The 24,240-nt window shown below is 63.9% G+C and overlaps 2 protein-coding genes across 6 annotated transcripts; both read left to right on the forward strand.

Moving 5' to 3' along the window:
• The first annotated feature begins 1,843 nt into the window (after positions 1–1,843).
• TIMP2 (TIMP metallopeptidase inhibitor 2) lies at positions 1,844–10,168 on the forward strand. Its single transcript, XM_041409004.1, has 5 exons — positions 1,844–2,190; positions 7,556–7,656; positions 7,739–7,847; positions 8,139–8,263; positions 8,650–10,168. The coding sequence occupies exons 1-5, from the start codon at positions 2,064–2,066 to the stop codon at positions 8,848–8,850; spliced, it is 663 nt and encodes a 220-aa protein (XP_041264938.1). The 5' UTR covers positions 1,844–2,063; the 3' UTR covers positions 8,851–10,168.
• USP36 (ubiquitin specific peptidase 36) lies at positions 10,138–20,808 on the forward strand. 5 transcript variants are annotated; one of them, XM_041408997.1, is made up of 20 exons: positions 10,138–10,238; positions 11,172–11,460; positions 11,526–11,750; positions 12,415–12,525; positions 12,788–12,890; positions 13,485–13,552; positions 13,940–14,010; positions 14,359–14,441; positions 14,744–14,864; positions 15,125–15,265; positions 15,598–15,698; positions 15,914–16,052; positions 16,269–16,931; positions 17,502–17,605; positions 18,065–18,709; positions 18,947–19,083; positions 19,443–19,607; positions 19,884–19,999; positions 20,079–20,211; positions 20,296–20,808. In XM_041408997.1, the coding sequence occupies exons 2-20, from the start codon at positions 11,211–11,213 to the stop codon at positions 20,298–20,300; spliced, it is 3,381 nt and encodes a 1,126-aa protein (XP_041264931.1). In that variant the 5' UTR covers positions 10,138–10,238; positions 11,172–11,210; the 3' UTR covers positions 20,301–20,808. The 5 variants fall into 5 exon arrangements, 4 of the variants coding, with proteins under 4 accessions (XP_041264931.1, XP_041264928.1, XP_041264929.1 ...); XM_041408994.1 differs by lacking the exon at positions 10,138–10,238 and adding an exon at positions 10,282–10,849; XM_041408995.1 differs by lacking the exon at positions 10,138–10,238 and adding an exon at positions 10,282–10,849 and having other exon boundaries at positions 18,095–18,709.
• Positions 20,809–24,240: the final 3,432 nt, after the last annotated feature.

Consider the following 24,240-nt stretch of genomic DNA (forward strand, 5'->3'; position numbering starts at 1 on the left):
TACAGTGTCAGCACCTCTGTGAGCCATGCAGAGCTACAGGCCAGACATGTGTTTTCATTTAGCCCAGACAATGACTCGGCCAGCGCTGGGCTGCGCTTGTCTCTAGACAGGACCTGTCCCCAGCCTGCAGACAGGCCTGGCTTTGGCCCCCGCACGTGGCCTGGGGATCGTGCAGCACCCGGCCCAGGGCACCCAGGATGCTTTTGCAGCCCACACTGGGCGCCAGCTGGCCACAGTCCATGATGGCCACTCAGCCATCACTGGCACTTGGCAATCTCTCCTGGCCTCAGTCACCCTCCTGGCCTCACTCACCCTCCCAGCCCAGCGCTGGCAGCTCCACAGCACCTGTTGTGGCCCAAGGCTGTGCCAGTGGCTGTCCCTACTACCTGGCCCCTTCTTGTCCCCTGGGTCGAGGCACCCCTGGGCCCCTGCCCTGAGCACTGCGCTGCCCTCAGAGTGCCTCATTTCCTGCTGCTGCTGCAGCCTCTGCAGGCCGTGGGCCCCACGGTGGAGTTGGCAACCTGGGGCTCCATCTCCAGGTGTCATCTAGCATCCCAGCGCTGTCAGTGGTGTCACCTCCCCTGTGTTCCCTGAAGGCTCAGGCAGGGTTTGGGCCGGGTCCAGGTGCCCAGTTCTGTTGTTTCTTCTCCTCCTGGAGGCTGAGCATCTCTGTTATGTCTCTCTTCTGCGTGTATCCATGGCAGTGCTGTGACAAGAGGCTGGCTCAGGAGCATATTTTGTGGCCGTGGTGGTGGCTGTCCTACCAACACATGCCCATGACACCTGGCCCAGCTGTGCTCAAAAGCTGTGGCCCTGCCTGCTCCACTGGGACAAAGGCACTGCTGGGGACATGGAGCATTCTCAGCAGCCAGCCAGGCACAGAGTACAGGTACAGTGACAGCTGCAGCATCCTGACACCTCCATGGTGACACAGCGAGTGGGTTTGGACTGGCATAGAGTCTGTTTTTTCCATATTAGATGGTGTAGGGCAGTGTTTTGGATTTGTGCTGGGAACAGTGTTGATAACAGGGATGTTTTCATTACTGCTGAGCAGCATTTGCACAGCTTGTGGCCTGTTCTGCTCTTCATCCCACCAGTGAGGGGCTGAGGGGGCACAAGGAGTCAGGAGAGGACAGAACAGCTGACCCAAGGGATATTCCACACTGTAGGGAATCATACTCGGCATAGAGCTGGAGGAAGCGGGGGGACATTCGGAGTGATGGTGTTTGTCCTCCCAAATCACCATCACGTGCTGGAGCCCAGCTGCCTTGGGGATGGCTCAGCACCTGCCTGCCATGGGGAGGGGTGAAAGAATTCCCTGCTTTGCTTTGCTTTTGTGTGGCTTTTGCTTCACCTTTATCTCAGCCAGCAGTTTTCTCACTTTCCCCTTCCCAGTTCTCTCACCACCCTGCTGGGAAGAAGGAACCAAAAGCAGCTGGGGGCTGAGCTGCCCGCCGGGGTTAAACCCCATCATGATCCAGGACAGAGACAAGGTGGGGTTTTAGAGCTGTGCTCCAGGGCAGAAGCTGCTGCCGTGGGGAGAGGCCCGAGGCCTGGGGCAGGGGCACAGGAGCCCCAGTGGGAGCAGGAAGCAGGCAGGGGAGCGAACTCGGGTGTGGGACAAGCTGGGGTGGAGGAGCCGACGGTGGGGAGGGACTCTCGGGCACAGAACTGCTGCCGGTCCGGCCATCCGCTGCTACGTCGCGGGGGTTTGGGCTCCGGGAGCGATGGGGCCGGGGGGCGGGCGGGATGCGGCGGGGGTGCCCGCGGCGGGGGCCGTGCCGGGGCGGGGGCAGCGGTCGCGGCGGAGCCGCATCCCGCGGAGGGCGGGCGCAGCCGGGCTGGCCCCGCGCCACGCGGAGGAGGAGCAGCAGATCCCCGGAGCACGTTAAAGAGCGAGGCCGAGCGCGGCGGGGAGGAAGCGAACGGGCTTCGTGAAGGCAACGGAGCGGCGGCCGCAGAGCGCCCGCCCCGGCCGGACCCGAGTTCCCGGCGGCGGCTCGGCCGGGCCCGGCGGTGGGTGCGGGATCGGGGCCGGGCGGCCGCGCCCGCAGCCCCGCACCATGCCCGCCGCGCTGCCCAGCCTGCTGGCCTGGCTGGCGGTGCTGCTGCTCGGCAGGGCCCGCCCGGCCGACGCCTGCAGCTGCTCGCCCATCCACCCGCAACAGGCCTTCTGCAACGCCGACGTAGGTGAGCGCCGCGGGGAACCCCGCCCCGAGCCCCCCGAGCCCCCGCCCGCGCCAACTTCCCGGCGGGGGAAGGAGCGGAAAGTTGGCGCGGGGCGGGCGGGAAGCGGGCAGAGGGGCGCGGTCCGTCCGTGCGGGCTGTGCCCGCCCCGCCCCGCACCTCCTCCCACCGTCTCGGGGGGCTCCCGCGCCCGGCCTTGCTCCCGGGGGCGCCTCCGCCGCTGCGAGCGGCGACCGGAGCGCCCGGGTCCCCTCTGGCCGCCCCCCGGTGAATGACACGGGTGGGCCCGGCCTCCCCCGAGTCTGGTGACACCGCGAGGTACGTGGCAGCGCGGGGCTGGGGCCCGGGGGCCACCGGGACCTTCCGAGTGCGGCCACGGCACCGGTCCGGAGCCCGGAGGAGCCCCTGTCCCCGGCAGCTGCCGCCACGGCTCGGCCACCCCTGTCTGCGCCTTATTTCCAGGCATTTCCTTTCCCCCGTCCCACTTTGTTCGGCTTGGATGCTGCTGAAAGGGAGGGCTTGGCAGCGCCGGGATCTGGATTCCTCTTTCTATGAATAATGCCCTTATTAAATTTTAACATATGAACCGAACAGGCCGGCCCCAGTTCCCGGCGCTTTCCTTCGCGGGCCCGTTCCCAGGCTCAGCTGGAGAGGTAACATTCCCAAACACTGAGGCAGCCCCAACCTCTGGATGGCCCTGCCCTGTCCCCTGCTCCAGATCCAGGATGTTCATCACAGGCGTCCCTTCCAGACCCCACTCCCAGCCTCTTCCCTCCGTGAGGGCAACTCCCACAGCACTTGGCTGCTGCCTCGGGTGCCCTGCCTCACCACGAGGCGTGCTGGGGACAGGGAGGTTTTGAGACAAAATGGAGCACTGGGTTTTTGTAGCTGCTGCTGGAGCTGGTGTCCCTAGCCCATAGGATGCCCTGTGCCTGCTCGGGCAGTGCGGCTGCGGCTTCCCATCACGCTGCTGTCAGGATCAGCTTTCGGGGCACTCGTGACTCACTGCCCGTCGTGGGGTGCCGGCTCAGCCCTGACTCAGCTGCTGAGTCACTGTCTGTCTTGGCGGCCCTGGCTGTCTGCACCGTCCCCTGGGAGGGCACTGCCTTGCTGAGCTTTGCTCTCCAGCCGCCCCGCTGCCCTCAGCAGGTGCCCATCCTGCCAGGCAGCGTCCTCCCAGCCACGCTGCCGGCAGCGCTGGCACCTTCTGGCTCCCAGCCCAAGCCTCTTGTGCAGCTCGTCTGTATCAAATGTGCTTCGTGTGGGCCTAAGTGAAAACAGTGCTGGGCTTGGGGACAGCAGGGCACAACCTGGGATGGTCCTGAGTGCCCTGGCCTTTTGCTGCTTCTTATCTTCCCTGGGATGCTCTCTGGAGTTGGGATGTTCCTCAGCCAGTTCCATCCCAGCAGATGTGTGGAGCCCAGGGAGAACGTGGGCCCCAGTGCTGCTAGGACCTTTCCCAGCTCCTGAGGGACCTGTGTCCAGGCTGGGCCCTTGACAGAAGTGTGGTGCTGTGGGGATGGCTGATGTCCTGAAGTGCAGGGTGGGTGCACCTGAGGTGAAGGGACCCTAAGGCTCATTCTCAACCCTCAGTATGGGGTATCAGGCTGAGCACAGTGTGGGTCCTGGCCCTGGGGGCTGGGATCTCCTCTCCCTGGTGTGGGCAGTGTCTGCCACATCCCCATGGCCCCTCTGGCCTTGCACCTGCCCCTGCACTGCTCTGCTGTGCAGGGACTGGAGCAGCCACAGCCCAGAGCTGCACTTCCAGGCGATGCAAGGGGAGGCAGACACAGCTCTGCATTGGGTGGGGGGTTCCTGAGGGGCTGGGGGTCATAGAGGAGCTGGGGTTGTGTCACTGGGGCTGGTGACTTAGAACCTGCTACCCTGTGCTTGCATGTCCTGGCTGATGACATGAGCAGGGCTTTTCTGCAGGGCCCAAGGACTTGGGGCTGCCCCATCCACCATTCCTCATGGGCTGTGTCCAGGCTCTGCTGGGCTGCTCTGCTGCAGGAGATGCTCAGCTGCCCAGTGGTGCCACAGCAGGACACCCAGCTCATGCTGCAGCTCTATGTGGGGTGTCAGGGGGTGATGCTGAGCCCTTCTAGGCAAAGCCATGGCTGTGCCCCTGCGAGGCAGCAGGCGGTGGCTGGGGCAGGGGGGGAGCAGGGCTCGGTGCAGCCTGGGCCGGGGGCAGCTGGGACGGGCAGCTGGATTGCAGTGATCCCACTCGTCCCAGGGCTCGGTTCCCCGGGACGGGCACGATGAGGAGTGCGGGGCTGCCAGCAGGGACCGGGCAGAGGAGGGGATTTGCGGGGGAGTGGTGGGAGCTGTCCCCGTGGGGGTGCAGCTGCCTGCAAAGCCCGCCGAGCCTGCCGGTGCCGGTGGCCGGTGCCGGTGCCGCCCTGCCGCGCGCGGCAGCCGAGCCCTCCCGTGCGGCTGGCGCAGAGGGGCCGTGGGCTGACGCGGGGGCTGCCGCTGATTGGGCTCCATCCCGCTCCCGTCAGCGGCCGGAATGACGCAGGCGGCCACGGCAGCGCTCAGCCCGTGGCTCCCGCGCAGGCCGGCGGGCGAGCGGGACCTGCCGCCCCGCGGGCACTGCTGGGCACCTGGGGCGCTCCGTGGCCTCCGCTTCCCCCCGCTTTCCTGCTCAGCCCTGCACGCCTGCAGCCTCAGCATCCTCACACCGCATCCTCAGCATCCTCACACCGCCGTGCCGGGCGGGGTTCCTGCCGCTGCGGCCGCGGGTGGGCACGGGGATGCCAGCAGGCACCTGGAGGTGGCTGCGGCCCTTGCGCCGGGCAGGGCTGGGTGCAGGAATCCCTCCCAGCGTGGTTAGCTATCTCCCCAGCTCTGCTGGCCTCAAGCAGGGCTGGAGTGACCACGGTGCTGCCCTTGCCGAGGGGTCAGGTGCCTGGGCCGGCAGTGCCAGGCAGGCAGTGGGCAGTGCTGGCACTGGCAGCCAGCCCCTCTGCTGCCAGCAGCCCTGTAGAAGGGAGCTTTGTTCTCTGGGCATCCAGCCCAGCAGTGGCCCCTACTGTCCGTGGGTACTGGCACTTCCTGGGCAGCTGCGGGTGCATGTGGGCAGGGTGGCTTGGTGGGGTTTGGGGTGGCAGAGCAAGGGAAGGGACAGCCATTCTGCAAGGCTTGGGCCAGAAGGGGGGGGTCCCATGGCCAAGGGTCTTTGTGCTGCCCTTCTTCCGATGGGGCACAGGTGAGCACAGTGGTGCCCTGAGGTGGGCTAGCCCCACATGGGGCCAGGGAGGACAAACCCCAGCACTGGCAAGCCCAGAGAGACAACCTGGTTGTTTTGTGGCATTGGATGACTGTATATGTCCCCAACTGATCCTGGTGGCAGAGAGCAGCAAGGGGACATGCTTACCTTGCAGGGTCTCTCTCTGTCCCTGGAGGGTCCAGGGTCCTCACTATGTGGAGGCCACAGTGGCAGCCCTGGGGGCCTGCACAGGAGATGTCACCAGTGGGGATCCCACTCTGCCAGGGGACCCTCTGCTCCCACAAAGCACCTTCTTGCTAGGCCTGCCTGGGAAAGGAGCATTTCCAGCATTTCTCTGGTCCAACTTGGTAAGCCAGTGCCAACTGTGTGCTGTGCCTGCCGTGCGCCCCAGGAGCCAGAGAGCCTTGGCTCATTTCTCAGAGGGTCTGGGCTCCCTGGCTGGTGGTTGCCCGCGTCGGCAGCAGGAGTGGTGGATGATAAGGTCAGTGGGGGCATTGGCACCTGGGGAGCTCTGACTACTGGTTCTTGGGCACCCAGGGGTTGCCTCCATCCCTCGCCCAGCCTCCTTGCCCAGGCTCTCCTCAGGGCTCCGTCTGCTGCCCTGGTTCCTGGCGGGCGTGGAGCAGCTTGGCTGCGCTGCGGGGTCTTGGCGGGGAAAGCACAGCGCAGTCGTCCCCTCCACAAAGCCGCACTGTTCAGAACAAATCCACCCAGAATCGGGCTGCATTTTTGTCAAGTGATTCATCAGCACGTGAATGGAAAAGGCTGGAGCCCACTGAACCAGCAACCATTCCCCGCACGGGAGCCGGCACTCGCCGCACCCGAGTTACACTGGTGGCGCGCAGGGCTCGGCTCACGGAGACGCGGTGGCCGCGGGGCGAGGGGTGGCCTGTGTCTGCGGTGATCCCACGACACTGCTGACACAGGAGTGGGCGCTGTCCCCAGGCAGGGCTGAGGCCCAGCCCTTCCCAAGGGATGGGAGCAGCTGGGAAAGCCCCCAGTGCAGCCATTGCTTCCCCCAGCCCCGCACAGAATGAGCGCTGCCTGTGACTGGGGATGGCCATTTTGGGAAACCTCTTCCCTGGTCCCTGCTCATGTTGGTGCCACTGTCACCTTCCCAGAGTAAACTCTGTTGACACTTGCTGGTGCCCGCATGGGGCCGTGCCCCCTGACCTTCAGCTTAAATAGCCTGCTTGCATGCCCCCACAGCCTGTGGTATTTATAGAGTGTGGTCAGATTCCCTCTCTGGCCGTGCCAGGTGGGAGAAGCTCCTCTGTGCCAGGCAGTGGGTGACCTCTGCATGTCCCTGGCTGCTCCCAGCCCAGCACCCTTCAGTGGGGACATGAACCAGGATGAACTCTGTGAGAGTGCCCAGCTCTCTGTTCCCTGCCCCACAGTGCTCGGGGGGCTGGCAGGGCAGGGGGAAGCCCTGCAGGGTGGGGAGCTGCCCTTCCCTTGGATGGGGGTACCCCTGGCAGAGCAGGGAGCCCTGCCAGCCACTGCCCTGCAGCCAGGCCCCCTCCATCCTCGGAGTGCTGAGTAGGAGCTCTAGCTTTGGCACTGCCACTCTCCCCTTCACCATCAGCATCCCTGGTACTGCCTTGGAGCTTCTGTCCCTGCACTGGTGGAGGGAGCTGGGCACAACTGGGGCCTGCAGATCCCAGGCAGGGACCCAGGCACTGTGCCCAGCATGAGCCAGCCCGATGTCCCAGCCGGTGAGTAAGGTTGAGCTGGCTGCCCGCCCTGCCCCTGCAGGTCACTGCCACGTGCCAAGCCCTCACATGCCGGAGCGCTCATCCTGGGCTGTGGCAGCAGCATGACCGCAGGGACCCTGCCACAGCAGAGCTGTCCCCTGGCTCACCGTGCCACGGCCTCACCAGCCCTGGGGCCCAGCGATGCTGTTGTGAACTTTCCTTATCACCCGCCTTGAGGCTGCTGCTGCAATGCTGCTGGCCACTGTCCTGCACGTGCCAGAGATCCATCCCTCTGGGGACAGCGGGTGACATCCCTCTGGGGGCAGCCAGGCAGGCAGTGGGGTCTGCTGCGGGCAGTAGTCCCCTGTGAAGGTGGGAGACCCTGTGAGATGCAGGGACTGAGTGGGACTGGTCATCCACTTACCTCACCTCTCCCTTCCAGTGATCCGAGCCAAGGCAGTCTCTGCAAAGGAGGTGGATTCAGGGAATGATATATACGGGAATCCAATCAAACGCATCCAGTATGAAATCAAGCAGATCAAGGTAATGGGACACATTGGGTCAGGAGGCTGGGGCCGTGGGGTGGCCCCTTCACCAGCCACTCACGCCTGCCTCTGCTCCCCAGATGTTCAAGGGCCCCGACCAGGACATAGAGTTCATCTACACGGCTCCATCCACTGCCGTGTGCGGCCGGCTGCTGGACACCGGCGGGAAGAAGGAATATCTCATCGCAGGTGAGCACTGTGGGGAGGGCTCTCAGGGGGCAGCGGGACAGTGCCTGACGTGTGTCTGCTCCCAGGGCACGTTCTCCCCTTGCCCCTCCTGCTCCTGCCACCACCCCTTGGGTAACCCACTGGCTGTGTCCTGGCTGTGCTCGGCAGCCCTGAGCCATGGTGGGGGCAGCTAGGGACAAGCCTCTGCTCCCCAGAGTCACCAGGGACAGGGCACAGTGAGGGGCCCCAGGCACCACGAACTCTCAAGGCCCAGGGCAACCCCCTTGAGTGGTCTGTCTGGCCTCTCCCCAGGCAAGTCAGAGGGCAATGGCAAGATGCACATCACGCTCTGTGACTTGGTGTCCACCTGGGACTCGCTGACCCCAACCCAGAAGAAGAGCCTAAACCAGCGGTACCAGATGGGCTGTGAGTGCAAGGTGAGCAACCAGGCTGCCCCCCACATGCCCCATGCCCCACACCATGGAGGGTGTGCAGCCCCCAGGCAGGGGTGGCCCCACAGTGAGATGCTCTTCCCTATCCTTCACGGGTGATGCTGTGCAGGGACACAGCACGTGGCTGGGTAAACAGGAAGGGCAGCCCTGCCTCTGTCCTCCTCCAGCTGGGAACCAAGGCCAGCCCTGGGACTGGCAACCAGGGGTTCCCCAGTTCCCTGCATTGGGGTTGCATCCCCACCATGCCCCACAGGGCAGGGTCAGCCTGGCATCCCTGTCCAGAGCTGGGGGGTGGACAAAGCAGAGCATGCTGCTTCCCCCTGGCCCAGTGCCCCCTCGGGTTGGTGGGTGACAGTCTCTGTTACGCACAGATCTCGCGCTGCCTCTCCATCCCCTGCTTCGTCTCCTCCTCGGATGAGTGTCTGTGGACAGACTGGGCGATGGAGAAGAACAACGTGGATGGGCGGCAGGCGAAGCATTACGCCTGCATCAAGAGGAGCGACGGCTCATGCGCCTGGTACCGCGGCATGGCCCCCCCCAAGCAAGAGTTTCTCGACATCGAGGACCCCTAAGCCAAACGAGCGCATTCCAGTAGCCAGTAGAAAAAACCTGCGAGATGTTAGACTGGTCCACGCTGATATCAAACCCTGGAGACAGCATGAAAATCCACTTGGCTGCAGGGGGCCCCGGTGGCTGCCACACGTGTGGGGGCCAGGGCCAGGGACCCGCTCTGTTGCAGGCTCCTGGCAGCCCGCAGCTGCACTGGGCATCCTTCACTCGTGGCAGGGCTGAGCAGGGTGTGGGCACCTCCCTGCCAGGGTCACAATCCCCCAGCCATGCTTGGCTCTGGCAGCTGTGAAGGAATCAAGCCCTTGTGAGTGGTGGGAGCTGCCCTGGCTGCGTAGCAGGTCTACCAGTGCCCCGCTGCGGGAGCCTCCCCCACAGCTCCAGATGCACAGCCCTCCCCACTGCAGCACCTGGCAACCCTGCTGTACCCCTCCCCCCACCACCTACCTCTCCCTTTGGGGTGCCAGAAGGGTACCCCTCTGGGCAGGGGCTCTGGGGGGCTTTACCATGGGGCACAACCCCCAGCAAGGGGCTCCAGACCTTTCACAGGGCCAGACGACTCCTGCACAGGTGCCTTGTCCCAGAAAGCTAGAGGGGCATGTTAGCATATCTGGGGTGACCCCTGACATGCACCCGTGCACTGTTGCCTCTCTCTCCACGTGGTCCTCTCTCCAGGGGTCTCTGTTCCCCTGCAACCTCCTACAGATCCTTCTGCAGATGCCACCATTGGACAGGCTCAACCTGGAACCCTTGGCAGGGCACCAGGGGCCGCAGCTCTGGCTGCATGGGCACAGGGTGTCCATCATCGCCTCGTGCAGATCTGGGCCATGCCGTGGCCCTCAGCACCACTGCAGCCAGGCAAGCTCCCTTCTCTGCGGTGTCGGGAGCGGAGCCTGGAACTGGCAGCAGGGCAGCTGCAGGAAAACCTGTCCCCTCCGGTGACCCCTCACACCCCTGGGCCCTGAGTTCTCTGAGCCATCCCCATGCCGCAGCGATGCTGGCGTGTGCCGCGGAGCTGTCACGGCACTGGCACGTGCACCCGTGGCTTTGGGAGCGTGCCGGGAATGCTCCCTGCAGCCCTGTGCCGGTGGGGTTTTCATGCTGTGCGTCCCTGTAAGGTTTGAGATGTCATACTGGACCAGTCTGGGCAATTTCAACATATTAAAGAGAAAAATTAAAAAGAAAGAAAAAGAAAAAAAAACCCAACCTTTACTCAGTCCCGACCACGCATCCCGGGCGCTCTGTATGGCTGTACCCGTTGTGCTCCTGTCGCTGCTGCTCCTCTGTCTTTGACTTCAATATCGCCACTTGTTTTGCCGCCGGCTCTGTCGTCCCTGTGCCGTGATTTCCGTCTCCTCGTCCGGCGCTGGAGCCGCCCCGGTACCCGCAGAGGGTCCGTGCCGGGAGCTCCAGGGCAAGGGGGAAGAGGGGACTGCCGCTCCGGTTCGACCCTGGGGGGCTCGGCCGGGATCCCCCCGGGCCCCTCCGACCCAACCGGACCCCGGCCCCTGCTCAGCAGCGGAGAGAAGCGAAGCCCGCGGGGCGGCCGGAGGGAAGGGAACGAGTCAGGGAGGGGAAGAGGGAAGGGCCCACCTTCGGATGCGGGCGGCAGCGCCGAGGGCGGGATCGGGGGGATCCGACGGCACCGGGAGCGGGACCGGGCGGGGCCATGACTCAGAGGGCTCGGGCGGAGCCGCGGTACCGCATGGTGGCCGGTCCGCGTGGAAACGTCCCCTGGCGGGACCGTCCGCTGTGGGCGCGGCGTTGCCGGCCGCCTTTGCCCGAGCAGTAGTCGCGTCCCGCCTCCGCCCGCGCCGGGACTCGCAGCGGGCGGGCGGAGCTCGTGTCTCCGTTGGCTGTTCCGAGCGAGGGGCGGAGCGGCCGCGGCTCCGGGCTGCGCGCAGGCGGAGCGCAGCCGTCCTGCGGGGCCGGCGCGGAAGCAGTTTGTGCCGGCGGCGGGCGAGTGGCGGTGTGGCGACACGTGCGTGCGGCGGGACCCGGATGGTGAGCGCTGCCGGGGCCGGGCGGGACGGGCCCGGGGACGCCGGGGCCTGCGCCCCCGTCCCGCCGCACTGCTCCGCCCTGCCGGCGGGGCCGCCCGTAGGGAGCGGAGCGCCGGGACCGGCCGGGCCGCAGATGGCGGCGGCTGGGCCGAGACCGCGCGGTGGAGGCGCTCGGGGTCGCAGGTGGCGGCGGAGAGTTTGCGGTGCCCGCGGCGGCCGAGGGACCCGCCGAGGGGGCCGTGGAGGCGGCCGGCTGCTCTGAGAGCCGGAGCGCAGCGGGAGAGGCCTTGCCGCTCAGCCGCCCCTTTCCTCCCTCTCTGCAGCCGCGGCCGCCGGGCCCGCCGAGCCGGCCGCCCACGGCGATGATCGCGGAGAAGCTGCGGGAGGCGCTGGAGCCGGGGCGGCGGGAGGCGGCGGCGGAGCTGGGCCGGCCGCTGGCCGCCGCCGCCCGCTCCGTGCTGCAGCAGCGCATCGAGTTCGTGCCCGCCCGCCGCGGCCTGGCCGGGCAGCTGGAGCACCTGCGGGGCAAGTACGAGCACATCGGGGCCGAGGCCATCGGCCGCCCCCAAGGCATCACCGGCAGCCTTCCGGAGCAGCCGCAGAACCCCCCGGGTAAGTGGAGAGGGTGAAGGGACCCTCCGCGCTCCTGCCCACGGCTGACTCTCTGCTTCCCTCAGGACACAGCCATGCCCCGCCGAGGGCCGCGGGTGACGGGATCCCCGCGCCGCAGAAGGTGCTCTTCCCAGCCCAGAGCCTCTCCATGAAGTGGGAGCGGGTCCACCGTGTGGGCGCCGGGCTGAGTAACCTGGGGAACACCTGCTTCCTGAACTCGGCGCTGCAGTGCCTGACATACACACCGCCACTCACCAACTACCTGCTCTCCCGGGAGCACGGACGCACCTGTGAGTGGGGACCCCGGTTCAGGGGGCCGGGAGGGACGAGCAGCGCCTGCCTGTCCTGCTCACAGTGCTGTGCTCAGCACCTCTGTGCCTGGCTCTGGTGAGGCCGTGCAGATATCAGGATTCTCCTTCCCTGTCCTGCCTGTTTCTCTGTCAAGAAGCTGCTCCTGGGTCCTACTCACTTTTCCAGGCCATAACAGTGTTCCCAAGCTTGGCATCTTTGTCTCTGCTGGGTGTAGCCAAGACTAAGATGGGCTCAATGGGGCCTGCTGGCTTCTTGGGGGTCCTGAATAGCCCCTGACTGTGGGGAGTGCAGAAGAGCAGTGTGGCAGGCGCTGCTGTGAGCTGTCACCCCCGGGAGCACACAGGCCTTGCATCCCCATCCGTAGGAATGCCAGCAGGATCTGTCCCTCAGGGCCAAGCTATGGGATGGTCCAGTGCATACCTGGGACCTGTGTTCTATCAGTGTGAACACTGTCTCATGTGGGGAGCTGCCCTGGCTGGTCCTGTGATAGGCTGTGCCAGTTGGGATGGCACGGGCTGGTCCCCATGTCCCGTGGCATCGAGCTCATAGGGAAAACTGAGCTGTATTGGACCAGAGATTGCCTGTCCTGCCTCCATCTCTCCTGGGTTTGTCCCCAACGTCGTGTCGTCTCTCCTGCTCCAGGTGCCCACGGAAGCTTCTGCATGATGTGCACTATGCAGAACCACACGATTCAGGCTTTTGCCAACAGCGGCAATGCAATAAAGCCACTCTCCATCATCCGAGACCTCAAGAGTAAGGAGGGCTGCCCCCCATGACTAATGTGGGAGCAGAGCTGTTGGGATTGGGGCATGTTTTGGCAAACAGCTCCACTGAGATGACTCATGGAGCCTCGGAGTGCCTGGAGACTTCTTGGGCTGCCAGGGGCTTCCTCTGTGACATGAGTCTGATGTGTGGTTTGGGTTGAGGGGACTCAAGCCCCAGAGTCCTTGCCTTAGAGAAGGCAGGGAGGGATGGCATCTGTTGCAGCACGTGCTGAGTCCTCCCTCTCTTGCAGAGATTTCCCATAACTTGCGCTTCGGCAGGCAGGAGGATGCACACGAGTTCCTGCGCTACACCATCGATGCCATGCAGAAGGCCTGCCTGAATGGCTACACCAAGTATGTGGGGCCTGATGGCCCATCACTGCTCTTTGCTGTTCCCTTGCTGGTCCCCTGCACTCACGGGAGTGGACTGTGGAGTGAACATATGCCCCAGGTCAGCCTTATTGTGGGGAGGTTCTGACTCCAGGGGCCTTGGGTGTGGGGTCCAGCTCTCTGCCCCTCAGCGACAGGGCTCTGGGCTGTTGTTCACCTTCTGCTGATTCGTCCACCTCAGCATAGCTGCAGTCCTGCCTCCAAATCCCAAGGCTGCTACAGGCTGGGATCACATCCCACTTGCTGAGGGATACAGGCCTACTTGCTAGCTCAGCCCCAACTTTGTGGCTGTGTAAGGGCAGCTTCCCCCAGGCCCTTTGTCCTGGGAAGCTCTGCCTCTGCTCTGAGCTCCAACCAGAAGCTTCTGCTTCCTAGAGAGGAAGGTGTGTGTTGGAGCCTGGTGTCACCCCTCAGCTGGGGCACAGGGAGAGCAGTCTGGTAGGGGCTGTGACTTCCCACTGCCCCTGGGGCTGGCCAGAACACAGAGTGGGGCTGTCCTGAGGGGTCCACCAGGGCTGGCTGCTGCAGTGTGAGATCTGTGCTGCTGTCTCTGTGTAGGTTGGATCGCCAGACCCAGGCCACAACTCTGGTTCACCAGATCTTCGGTGGTTACCTGCGGTCCCGTGGTGAGTACCAGCAGTGTGGGCCTGGGCCTGGGCAGTAAAACCCTTTGGGAAAATGGCTTACATGTTTGACTTACCAGAGCTGCAGTCGGTCAGTCCTGCAGCACTTGTGAGTCACAACCCTGGTGTGGCAATGGGAAAAGCCACTGCCTGTGGGGCCCAGCTCAGTGCCATCAGCAAAAGGAGCCATGTTCCCAGCTGTCTAGCAACAGCTGCTTCCCCAGCAGAGTGGATGTGCCAGCCCTCCTCCCTGCGAGGCTGTCAATCCCGGTGCTGACATGCCAGAGCCCAGACCTGGACTGGGGGGACACTGCAGCTGTCTGTGCCCTGCCGGGGTGTGGTAGGTGCTGGTGTTGTGCCAGGGTGTGCCCACGGCTCTTCCTTTTGCAGTGAAATGTTTGGAGTGCAAGACTGTCTCGGATACCTATGACCCTTACTTGGATGTGACACTGGAGGTCGAGGTATTGCTGCAGGGTTGGGGTGGGGGTCTCTGCTCTTGAGGGGGGTGTTCCTGCTCTGAGGCTCCTTAATCTGCAGTCAGGTGCTGACAGGAGGGAAGCAGCTTCTGCTGTTGCTCCTCCTTCCCTGTCTCAGTGCCTGTTGTCTGAATATGAGCCGTGACCCTCCGTGCAGGCTGGCAGTGCTGTGGGGCAGAGCAGCCACCACGCCGTGCCAGGGCCAGGCACAGGACTCTGGGCAGCCTGCAGCCCTGTGCTGTGTGCTCTCTCCTGGGGCCAGCACCTCCGCAGGGAGTGGGGCTGTGCTGTGGGCAGGCCCCACGTGCCCTGACCTCCACCGTGTCCTTGCAGCGAGCCGCAAACATCGTGCGGGCCTTGGAGCTGTTTGTGAAGCCAGAGCAGCTGGGTGGGGACAACGCTTACAGGTGCAGCATGTGAGTGTGAACATAGGGGCTTAACGGAGTCCACGGGTGTGCTGTGGGAAGGCTGCCACAATGTGGGAGGGCTTCTGTGCCTGCTGCATGGCTAAACCATGAGGCGCAGGGCCATGGAAGCCTGTGATGAAGCCTGCTGCTCCTCAGCTCCCTTGTCTTCAAAGGCGTGGCCGTGGGGAGGTGTCTGGAGCAGTGCCTGGTGCCAGCGGCACCATTCCCAGCGGGTTTGCCATTGCTGTGTGGCCAGGGCAGGCAGCCATGGATGCTGGAACAGCCTGAGTAGCTTGAGCTTTCCTGGGCAGGTGCAGGAAGAAAGTGGCGGCCAGCAAACGTTTCACCATCCACCGAGCCTCCAACGTTCTCACGATTTCACTGAAACGCTTTGGCAGTTGTGGCTCTTCAGGTGGAAGGAAAATCACCAAGGTGAGTGCTCAGTGATCCACAGCCAGGGCTGTGTCCTGGCACTAGGTCCTGCCCCCGAGCAGGGCGGGAGGTGGTCCTGGTGCAGTCCTGAGGCCATTCCCCAGTGGGAGAAGTTGGGTTCATCCTGGCATCTTCCTCGCCAGTCTCTGCCTGGGGAGAGCATGTCCCCTCCCTCAAGAGATGGGACTCATAGCGCAGCAGAGCTGCTCTTGCTCTGGCAAGAAAGCCATGGCAGCTCCTGAGACATCTTCTTTCCACAGGACGTGGGATACCCTGAGTTCTTGGACATCCGGCCTTACATGTCCGAGCCCAAGGGTGACCCCATCACGTATGGACTGTATGCAGTGCTGGTGCACTCTGGGTACAGCTGCAACGCAGGGCACTACTTCTGCTACGTGAAGGTGAGCCTGGGATACTCCTTTGGGACCCTGTCTGGGCTGGGGCCTGGTAGGTGGTTGTGGGTACCTTCAGGGTGCAGAAAGGAGGGTGCTTGGCAGGGTGGATGGTGTGGAGTACTGGACATGGGGTTCAGACTGTGGTCAGCTGCAGGAAACATGAAGGTCTGCCCTCACAGAGCTCCCTGGTCTGCCCCTGGGCCATCTGTGGGTTTTGGGGAGAGGAGCTCTGATGATGGATGCTGTTCCTGCTACTCTGCAGGTCAGGAGGCTCCCTGGCCAGAGCCTGACCCTGTTCTCAGGCACAGCCTGACCTGCTCCATGTTCTGCTTCCACAGGCCAGCAACGGGCAGTGGTATCGAATGAATGACCATGAGGTCCACCCCAGCAACATCAAGGTGGTTCTCAACCAGCAGGCCTATGTGCTGTTCTACCTGAGGTAAGAGAGCACCTGGTGCCTCCTGGTGCCCTACCCCCACCAAGCAGCCCCAAGGCCCCTGGGTGTGGGCTGGCCCAGAGTGGGGTGCAGGGAGTGGTCCAGCCCCTTTTCATGGTTTGCTGTAGCACCTCACCTCCTCCAGCCTCTGGCTCCCTTTCCTCGTGTGCCTGCTGCTCACCAGTGTTCCCACGGCTGATGTGCTTTGCCTTCCCCAGGCTGGGCAGCCCCAAGAAGAGCTCAGCAGGACCCATGGCCACCGCTGCCTTCAGCCCACCCCGCTGCACTGCCAGTGACTCCAAGCCAATGAAGAAACCTGCGATTAACGGGACTCTGTGTGTGCCACCGATGGGCCCGGTGAGTCCTGAAGGTTGGTGCTCCCAGGAGCTGCTGCTCCACGGGCCCTGGGGGCTGCAGCCAGGCCGGGAGGTGGATGAGTGAGAGGGTGTTGTGCAGGAGAGATCCTGATCCTGCTGAACGCAGGGATCCTGCCTGGGCATGGGGAGGGCACTGTCACTGTGTCTGCGGCTCCTTGAGTTTCCTCACTGAACTTCTCTCTTTCTCCATGTCTAGAAAGAAGACAAGCTGCTGGGGAAGGGGCTGCCAGACCCAGGTGATGTTGGAGTCCCTGTTGCCCGCAGCTCTTCTGGGATGGGGTCAAAGCTGACAAATGGAGTTGCTCTGTCAAAGCTACCCTTTCAGACCCCATCCTACAAACTGCCCCACAGAGCCACCCACGAGGCCACACTGCTGGGCAGTGACACAGTCCAGAGGCCCAAGAAGCCACAGACACCTGGCATGCCCAGAACAGGCTTTCATGCCACCACCACCATGTGCAGGGCCAAAACAGGGCTTCCCCCACAGGGCTCAGACAGTGAGAAGCCACCTACCTCATCCAAGCTGCTGAAGTCCAGCCAGGAACCCAGTGGCTGTGGGGTGATGGCCAGGACCCTGAAGAATTCCTGGGGCAGCACAGTAGGGCAGCTGGCCAAGGAGACCCACAGGGCCAAGAGCAATTCCAGCAGCTTCTGCACCTCTCAGGGAAGGGACTCTGGCACCCACCTCCCTGCTGGCCCTGGCACCAAGCTGGCTGTCCCTAAAGACTGTGACCTGGCTGCCCCCAAAAGCTCTGGGACAGCCCCTGTGAAACCCTCCCTGCTGGGCAGCACTGCGCTGGAGTGGGGCAGCACCACGGCACCACTGCTGGCCAGGAAACCAGAGCTCTCAGCCAAAAAGGTGAGTGAGCTTCTGACCAGAGACTCCAGCTGAACACCTTAGGCCTTCTGAACAGGTTATGTAGGGCTCTTGCCAGGCACCTGCTGACCAGGGGTGGGTGGGGAGAGCCTCCCAGCTCCTACCCAGGGCTGTGCTGGCTGCTCTCCCCCCTCTCTGGATGGGGTGTGGGAGCCAGGCCTTGCTGTTGTCCACATTCCTGAGTGGTGCAGGGGTTGCCTGGGACAGAGGGGTGACTGCCAGTCCCTGTGGGGGGGGCCTTATCACCTTCTTGGTGTCACCTGTCCCCTGGGGCCAGTGGCAGGGGGTGATGCCACAGCAGGAGGGTGTGGGGGTGCCTCCTCCACAGGCAGCGAGTGGGCTCAGGAGGGTGCACTGGGGTTCCAGGTCTTTAAATTTCTCTCCTTCCTTTTTTCCTTTGTACTTCTAACTGAACACACTTCTGATTCTCCCACCCCCCACTTCCCTGCCCCTGTGTCTGGTCTCCCCTTTCTCTGGGCTCCCCTTTTTCTCTTGGCTCATGGAGACCTTGGTGTTAGACCGCCAAGTTTTTATTTATGTCAATACTTGCAGGGCAAACCCTCTCAGAAGGTGAGCGTGAGTGACCACCAAGCACAATCCCAGCCCTCAGCCACCACCCATCCTGACTCCACTCCTAGGCCTCTGGGCAAGTCCAGGTAAGCAGTGCCATTGCTCCCAGGCTCCCACGTGGCAAGCAGGCCAGTGACAGCCTTGGGTGCTCCATGGGGTATCTGTGGGGCCTTGCAGCCAGCTTTTCTGTTCTCCAGGGCTGGCAGGGCTTGCTCCAGGTCTGAGAAGAGCTGACTTCAGCACAGAGTGGGAGGGAGTTTTGCCGGTCCTGACTCTGTACTAATGTCCCATGGGATCAGGAGGCACCAGCGTGGTCTAGATCTTGCTCTGGGTGTCCCTTGTAGCCTTCACCACCAGCAGGTGCTGCAGCAGCACCCACTCTTTCCTGGTCTGCTGTGGGACCTGTGTGTGCTTCCAGAGCAGCATCTGATTCCCATTTTGTGGACAAGATGGCAGCAGTTGGGTGTTGTGCTTCTGCACCTCAGGGGAGGGAGGAGGAGAGGGGCTTCCAGGCTTTCAGGTCAGCCTCTTTTCCTGTCCCTCAGCCTGTCCTCTTCTGCCCTTGACCTTCCCAGTCCTGAAAAGCCTGCCTTCAGCTTCGTGCTCAACTTGCCTGCTCAGCACCCAGCCTCCCTGCTGACCCATGGTTCCACTGCCCACACTTCACACCACCTTCTTTCTGGCAGCAGGGACACGGGGTCTGGCCAGGAGGAGCCAGAGGGTTCCTTCAAAAAGAAGCGTCGGAAGAGGAAGCATCGTAGCACAGACAGGAGCCCTGGTGCTGTGGCTGTGAAGGACGTGGGTGAGGTCTCCAGTCTTCCCAAGAAGGAGAGAATTGTTTCTCCAGAGGGCTTCAAGGACAAAGACTCCAGGCTCCCCAAGAAGGAGGTCATTGCCTCTCAGAAGGACTTCATTGATAAAGACTCCAGGCCCCCCAAGAAGAAAATTGCCTCTCCAGGCGACTTTGTGTCTGTCATGGGGAAGGAGGTGGCACACAAGGGTCTCAGCCATGGTCTGGTCTGTCAGGACATGAAGAGTGGGCCCAAGCAACATGTGCCAGAGCCCAGTATTGGCCTGGGCATGGAGTCAGCTTCACCTCTGAAGAAGAAGAAGAAGAAAAAGAAGAATAGGAGCAAAGGCAGACCCTTGAAGATAGAAGAGTGCAGCTCTGGGATGCTGTCTTCAGACAGGTGAGGGACAAGGGGCATGTTACAGCCTGAGGTCAGGCTCCCTGAGTCGGGGGCTTCTCATCTTTGTGCAGCTGGGATGCCCCTCAGCATGCCTCCAGCTGAAGCCCCTGATCACTGTGGGTGGGTTCACCTCTCCCTGGGTGCTGTCTGGGTACCTCTGTGCCCTGTTGCTCTGTGGGCAGTTCAGACCCCTGCTCTGGTCTGGCTGGTGTCAGCTGACCCTGCTGCCTTCCCCAGCTCCAGGACAACTGAGGCAGAGCCCTGCAGGACACATCAGAGCGTGGAGGCTGGAGAGCACAAGCACCGCAAACGCAAGTGGATGGAAAGCCTCAGCAGCCTGGCTGCCAACACTGTCCCCACTGCCAGCACCCCAGGTGTGACCCTGTGCCCTGTCTGGTGCCTGGCAGGGTCAAGCCTGCCCAGGAGCACTGCTGTGCCATCCCTAGTGTTTGCTGGTCCCACAGCTGCCTGGGCTGGGCTGCCCTCTCCCAGGCCTACCTGCTGCTCCTGGGGGACAGCGTGGGAGCCCTTGCCTCTGCCCTGGAGGAGGAAGTGGGGACAGGTCCCTTGACTGACCCCCAGGACAGGCACTTATGTGCCCAGACACCCTCAGCTGTCAGGACCTTGTCTGTCCAAATGGTGTTTCCTGGGATGAGATCACTTTGGAGAGGGAGGGGACATGGTAGCTGCCCTTGCTCCCCCTGGCTCATTCTCACCCTGCCTGTTTCTGCAGTGGCAGCACGTCCCAGTGACAACCAGACTGGGGATGAGAGACCCTCCCTGGCTGCCCTGAGCCCTGTGGCCAGCAGCTGGGCTGGCACAGCCCCTGAGGGCCAGGAGTCCAGCGTGGTGGGCAAGCTGCTCCAGAATTCCTTGGACAAGGCTTATGGCAAAGAAGGTAATCCTGGCTCACCTGGATGGGCAAACAGCTGTGCAGCCCCTGCCCTAAGCCCTGGGTGGGGGCAGAGCCTCCTCAGCTCTGCAGGGCCTGAGCTCCCCCACCCCAGTGCAGGCAGGGGGTGCTGGGTGCTCCTGGAAGCAGGCAGGTGCACCCGGGCACGGGGCTGGCACAGGGTGGGCAGCAAGGGGCTCCAGCCTCGGGCCCGGGGTGGGGCCAGGTGTAAGGGGATGCAGCAGGGCACAGCCCAGTCCTTCTGAATTCACCGCTCTGCAGTCTTGACCTGGCAGGGTGAGATTTCGGCCGTGAGTCAGGATGCCATTCGGGACACAGCGCTGGCCCAAAGCAAGACTGTCATTGATGAGTGGGACCAGGAGTTTGACAAAGGAAAGGTGGGTGCTCAGCTGGGGCAGGTGGGAAGAGGCTGGGGCCTCTGCACTCTGACCTGAGTGCTCTCCTACCTCTGCACAGGTAAAGAAAATGAAGAAGATGAAGCAGGAGCGGAGGAGAGACTCAAATCCGTTTCAGAAGTTGCAGAACAAGCGCAACTTCTGGTTGATGTCACATCCTGCCAAGATGGCCAGCCTGGGCCACCGGCTCTCAGGTGAGTGAGCCAGGGGGCACAGTGAGCTTGGGGGCTGGGGGGATGGCAGCCTGGTGGGGAATGACACTGCTCCTTGCCTTGCAGGTTGAGATCTGCATCCCCGACTGCTCAGGATGCAGTCCCGGGTCAAGGACCGAGGGCAGCGCTGTCCTGGGAGCTGTCGGAGCACACTCAGAGGGGAGGGAATACAGCCGCAGCCCTGGGGTTGTGCCTTTTCCTTCGGGGAGCTGCTTTCCAGCTGCAGAGGAGCCTGCCCACTCTGCCTGGCCTCCAGCCTGCCTGGGCCGGGCTCCTCGTCAGCTCCTCCGTGCCTCTTCCCCTCTTGCCCCAGCCTGCACCTGCGGGGGCTCCTGGCAAGTGCCTCAAATCCATCCCTGTTGCTCCATGCTGCTGTGCCTCCCCTTCCCAGCGTTACCGACCCTCACTCCATGACCCCCATCCCCTGCACGGGCTGCATGGAAAGCCTCCCCCGGCCCCGTGTCGGCCCGGCCCCGCGCTGGCGCGGGGGCACCGGGGGGGATCCCTGCGGGGCCGCAGCGCCGTCGCCGGGGCTACGGGCATTGAAGGATGGAACTGAATAAATCCCGGTCTTTGTCACTCGGCCATGGTCGGCTGCGATCGCGAGGGGCGAGCGGCGGGAGGGGGCACCGGGACGGAGGGATCGCCGGGGCGGATGGCGGGGGCGGGGCCCTGCGAGGCTCCGCCCCGCCCGCGTCACGTGCTGCCGGCCGTGGCGGCTGCGGCGCGCTCGTCACGCGGGCGGGGCTGGAGCGGCGGCGGCGGGATGGAGGAGGAGGAGGGCGGCGGCTGCGGTCAGTGCGGGCCGGGGGCGGGCGGGGGGCTCTGGGACACCCACCTGGCCCGGGACGAGGCGCCGGGGTAGTCCGTAGTCTGCTGGGCGGCGGCGACTCTCCCGGGCGGGGCGCGTTTGGGCCGGGCCGCTCCCAGGTGCAGGACCGGGGGCGGTGGCACCGGGACGGGCGGGGATTCGGCGGCGGCGGGACCTGCGCCCGCAAGTGACAGAGCGGCCTTGGCGGCATCGTGCGGGCGGCGGCGGAGGAAGCGCCGGGCGGAGCTGGCACCTGGTGCCCGCCGGCAGCGCGGGGGGCGGGCGCGCCGCGGGGCCGCCCTCCCGGGGCCCGCGGAGCTCCGTGGCCCGCTGCCCGCACGCCTGCCGTCGGCCGCTCACGCTTTGCTCCGGTGCTCCCACGGCACTGCCGAGTCCCGGCCCCGCAGAGCTCGGGGCAGGTTGGCCTCGATGGCGCCCGCTGAATGTCACAATCCCCCGGTTCGGGAGCTCCCGGCGTATGGCCGGACCCGCTCCCAGGGCGGGCCACGGTGGCTCAGGGGTTGCAGGGTCTCCCCTCTCATGCCTGTGCATTCTCCTCCCGCTTCCCTGTGCCCTCCGTGCCCGCAGAGCGTTCCTTCCTCCCCGTGCTGAGGACCGGGACTGGGCAGGGAGACCCTGCCTGTGCTGGTCTCTCCCAGGCAGGCTCCCGTGTGTCGGCAGACGGTTTTCCTTGGGCAGGGCCTTGCGGAGGGGAGGCTGGAGTCTGGTTGAGATGTGGGGCCATGGCCCCGGTGCTGGAGCCGTGCTGGTGACCGTTCTTCCTGGGAGCAGCTGGTGCCAGCCAAGTGCCACTGCCGGCAGTGCTGGTTCTGGGGCCGGTTTCCTGCCCAGCTGTGCGACGCGGCCGATTAGGAGCTGCAGTTCCACCCCAGCAGTGACAGTGCTGGGCTGCGAGGACTTCACTGTGTAAGATAAGGAAGGTGCCGGCGGCTGCGGCCTGGCTCGGGTGTTGTCAGATACAACCCATTAGCGGGAGAGCGCTGTGGGGAGTGGTTCTGCCAGCAGCCTCTCGGTGCTTCCCGGAATCACCTGGAAGACATCCCGGGTCATCTCAGCATTAGAAATGTCCCGCTCATCCTGCCGCAGGGGACGCAGGGAGTGCACAGCTGCCTCCAACCCACTGTTCCTGTGCTGGGGGCAGCACAGCCCACAGCTGCTCTGAAGCCCTTAAGCTGAGTTGGTTTAGCCAAGGACATTCTGCTGAGGCTGTAGCATGGTGGGAGCCGACGGGGAGTCTCTTTCTGGTGGGATTGTGCTGACGCCAGTGTCTGCCCCACGGCTCACGGCCTCTCTTCAGCCGTCTGCCTCGGCAGAGAGCAAATCCCAGGGCGAGCAGCTGGCGGCACAGATGTGTGCTCCCCCTGCTCCTGCCAGGGTGTGGGGCTGCACTCCCACCCCCTTCCCAGCATCTTCCCGTGGGGACAGCAGCGAGACTGAGCCCATCCCAGAGCAGAACTGACCGAGTGGTGTGGCTCAAACGCCTCTGGACCGTGGGGAGGAGATATCCTGGCGGGGAAACATCCTGGCTGCTCCTGCCTTGCCGAGCTGCAGCACTGGTGAGAGGATGTGAGGAGCACAGTCCTATCCTGGCACCGTGTCCTGAGCTGGGCCCCATCACGGCTCAGGCTGGCCCCAGGAGAGGGGGATTGGGCACCGCTGGTAATCCCGCTGCACCCGAGGGATTACTGCTCACTCTGGCCTGGGGATTAAGGGATTTCTCTAAGCGGGGTTGATGCAGCCTCCAGCAAAGCAGCTTGTGCCTGGGGGCCTCACTGTCTGGGGCAGGATGGGTGTGTGATGGCAGGGTGGGCTGTGCAAGGTGTGGGGGATCCCCGAAGGACGGTGGGCTGCCAGGTCTGCAGCAGGCTGGCGGAGGGGCTCCTCACTCAGGTAGTCACTGCCCTCCTTGCCACTGGCCTGCAAAGTTCTGTTTTGCCAGTGGGTGCTGGCAGCCCTTTGGCACAGGCTTGGCTGTCCCATGCTGGGACCATGGCACATCCCATGCTGGAACAGGTCCCACTGGCACCAGGGAACACTGCTGGCGGAGCTGCTGCTGATGCTCCAGCCCTTCCCTGGCACAGTGTGAGGTCAGCCTGGGCAAGTTGCTGCGCCCAGCTTGGCGAGCCACTTCCACAGAGCTCAGGGATGGACTCCCAGGTCAGAGGCAGAGGGACAGTGCTGGGGTAGCACCAGGCTTGGAGAGCAGAGCCAGCAGCTTGGGCAGAGGCAGTTGTGCAGCTCCTCTCCTGAGGTGTTTGGAGCAGAGAACAATGAGCCCTGCTGCTGACACTTGCAGTCATGTCAGGGCTGTAGCTATGGTTTGTAAACACCCTGCCTTGCCTGGACAGGGTGCAAGGACCCAGCCAGGCATCCAGGTCACTCTGTGTGGGAGATGCCACCTGGCCCTGCCTCATCCCAGTCACAGCACCCACGTGCCTGTGTCACACTGGGGTTTCTGCAGATGCCAGTCCAGGCCCAGGCAGGTGCTTGTACAGCACGTGCCCAGCTCAGCCTCCCCCCTGCCCCCGGCTCCCTTTGCTTGCCCTTTTGCCTCCTGGTGATGTGGCAACCGCTGCTCTGGCCCCTGGGAAAGGGGAAGTGGTGTTGAAAGCAGAAGGTCAGTCACATCAGCAGTGAGGGCCTGGCTGCCCTCGCAGCCCTGTCAGCTGCCCTTCTCCACTCTCTCCTCCTCTCTGCAGTCACACTGCTCCCGGCATCAGGGACTGCTCCTGCCTGCCAGGGTGCCCTTCCCCACTGCCTGCCCTCTCTGGGCTTCTGCCTGCCCCGCTCAAGTTACTCCTGGCTCAACGATCCCAGTGGATGCAGGGCTAGGTGAGCGGAGCTGTCGAGCTGCTCCTGCCCTGACTCGCCCTGGGGTTTGTTACTCACGACCATGCCCTGTGCTAAAGATCACTCCTGCTTTGAGGAGAGGAGCTGTCAGTCCGGTTTGGGTTTGCTCAGTGCCTGTGGGGTGGGAGGCTGGGAGGGTTGTGCATTTCCCCAGCTCCACAGCTGTTCCCCAGCCTGGGATCCCAGGGCACGACCCCTGGTTCCTGCTGCAGGAGCCCCCCACACACCAGGGCCGCTGCAGAGTGGGCAGTACCTCTGGGGCATGGCAGGGTCTTGGTGTCTGCTCGTGCTGGCACGCAGAGCTGACTGGGCCTGTTGGGCTGGGTCAG

This window comes from Onychostruthus taczanowskii, unplaced genomic scaffold (genome assembly GCF_017590055.1).
Source record: "Onychostruthus taczanowskii isolate IOZ18803 unplaced genomic scaffold, ASM1759005v1 scaffold30, whole genome shotgun sequence".
Lineage (NCBI taxonomy): Eukaryota > Metazoa > Chordata > Aves > Passeriformes > Passeridae > Onychostruthus > Onychostruthus taczanowskii.

Excerpts from the sequence above, each read along its gene's own strand:
- TIMP2 (XM_041409004.1), top strand. The coding sequence starts at position 2,064 with ATGCCCGCCGCGCTGCCCAGCCTGCTGGCCTGGCTGGCGGTGCTGCTG. Across the intron at positions 7,657-7,738 it reads ATGAAATCAAGCAGATCAAG|ATGTTCAAGGGCCCCGACCA; the intron begins GTAATGGGACAC and ends TCTGCTCCCCAG. Across the intron at positions 7,848-8,138 it reads GAAGGAATATCTCATCGCAG|GCAAGTCAGAGGGCAATGGC; the intron begins GTGAGCACTGTG and ends GCCTCTCCCCAG.
- USP36 (XM_041408994.1), top strand. The coding sequence starts at position 10,445 with ATGCGGGCGGCAGCGCCGAGGGCGGGATCGGGGGGATCCGACGGCACC. Across the intron at positions 14,011-14,358 it reads ATGTGACACTGGAGGTCGAG|CGAGCCGCAAACATCGTGCG; the intron begins GTATTGCTGCAG and ends GTGTCCTTGCAG. Across the intron at positions 15,699-15,913 it reads TATGTGCTGTTCTACCTGAG|GCTGGGCAGCCCCAAGAAGA; the intron begins GTAAGAGAGCAC and ends TGCCTTCCCCAG.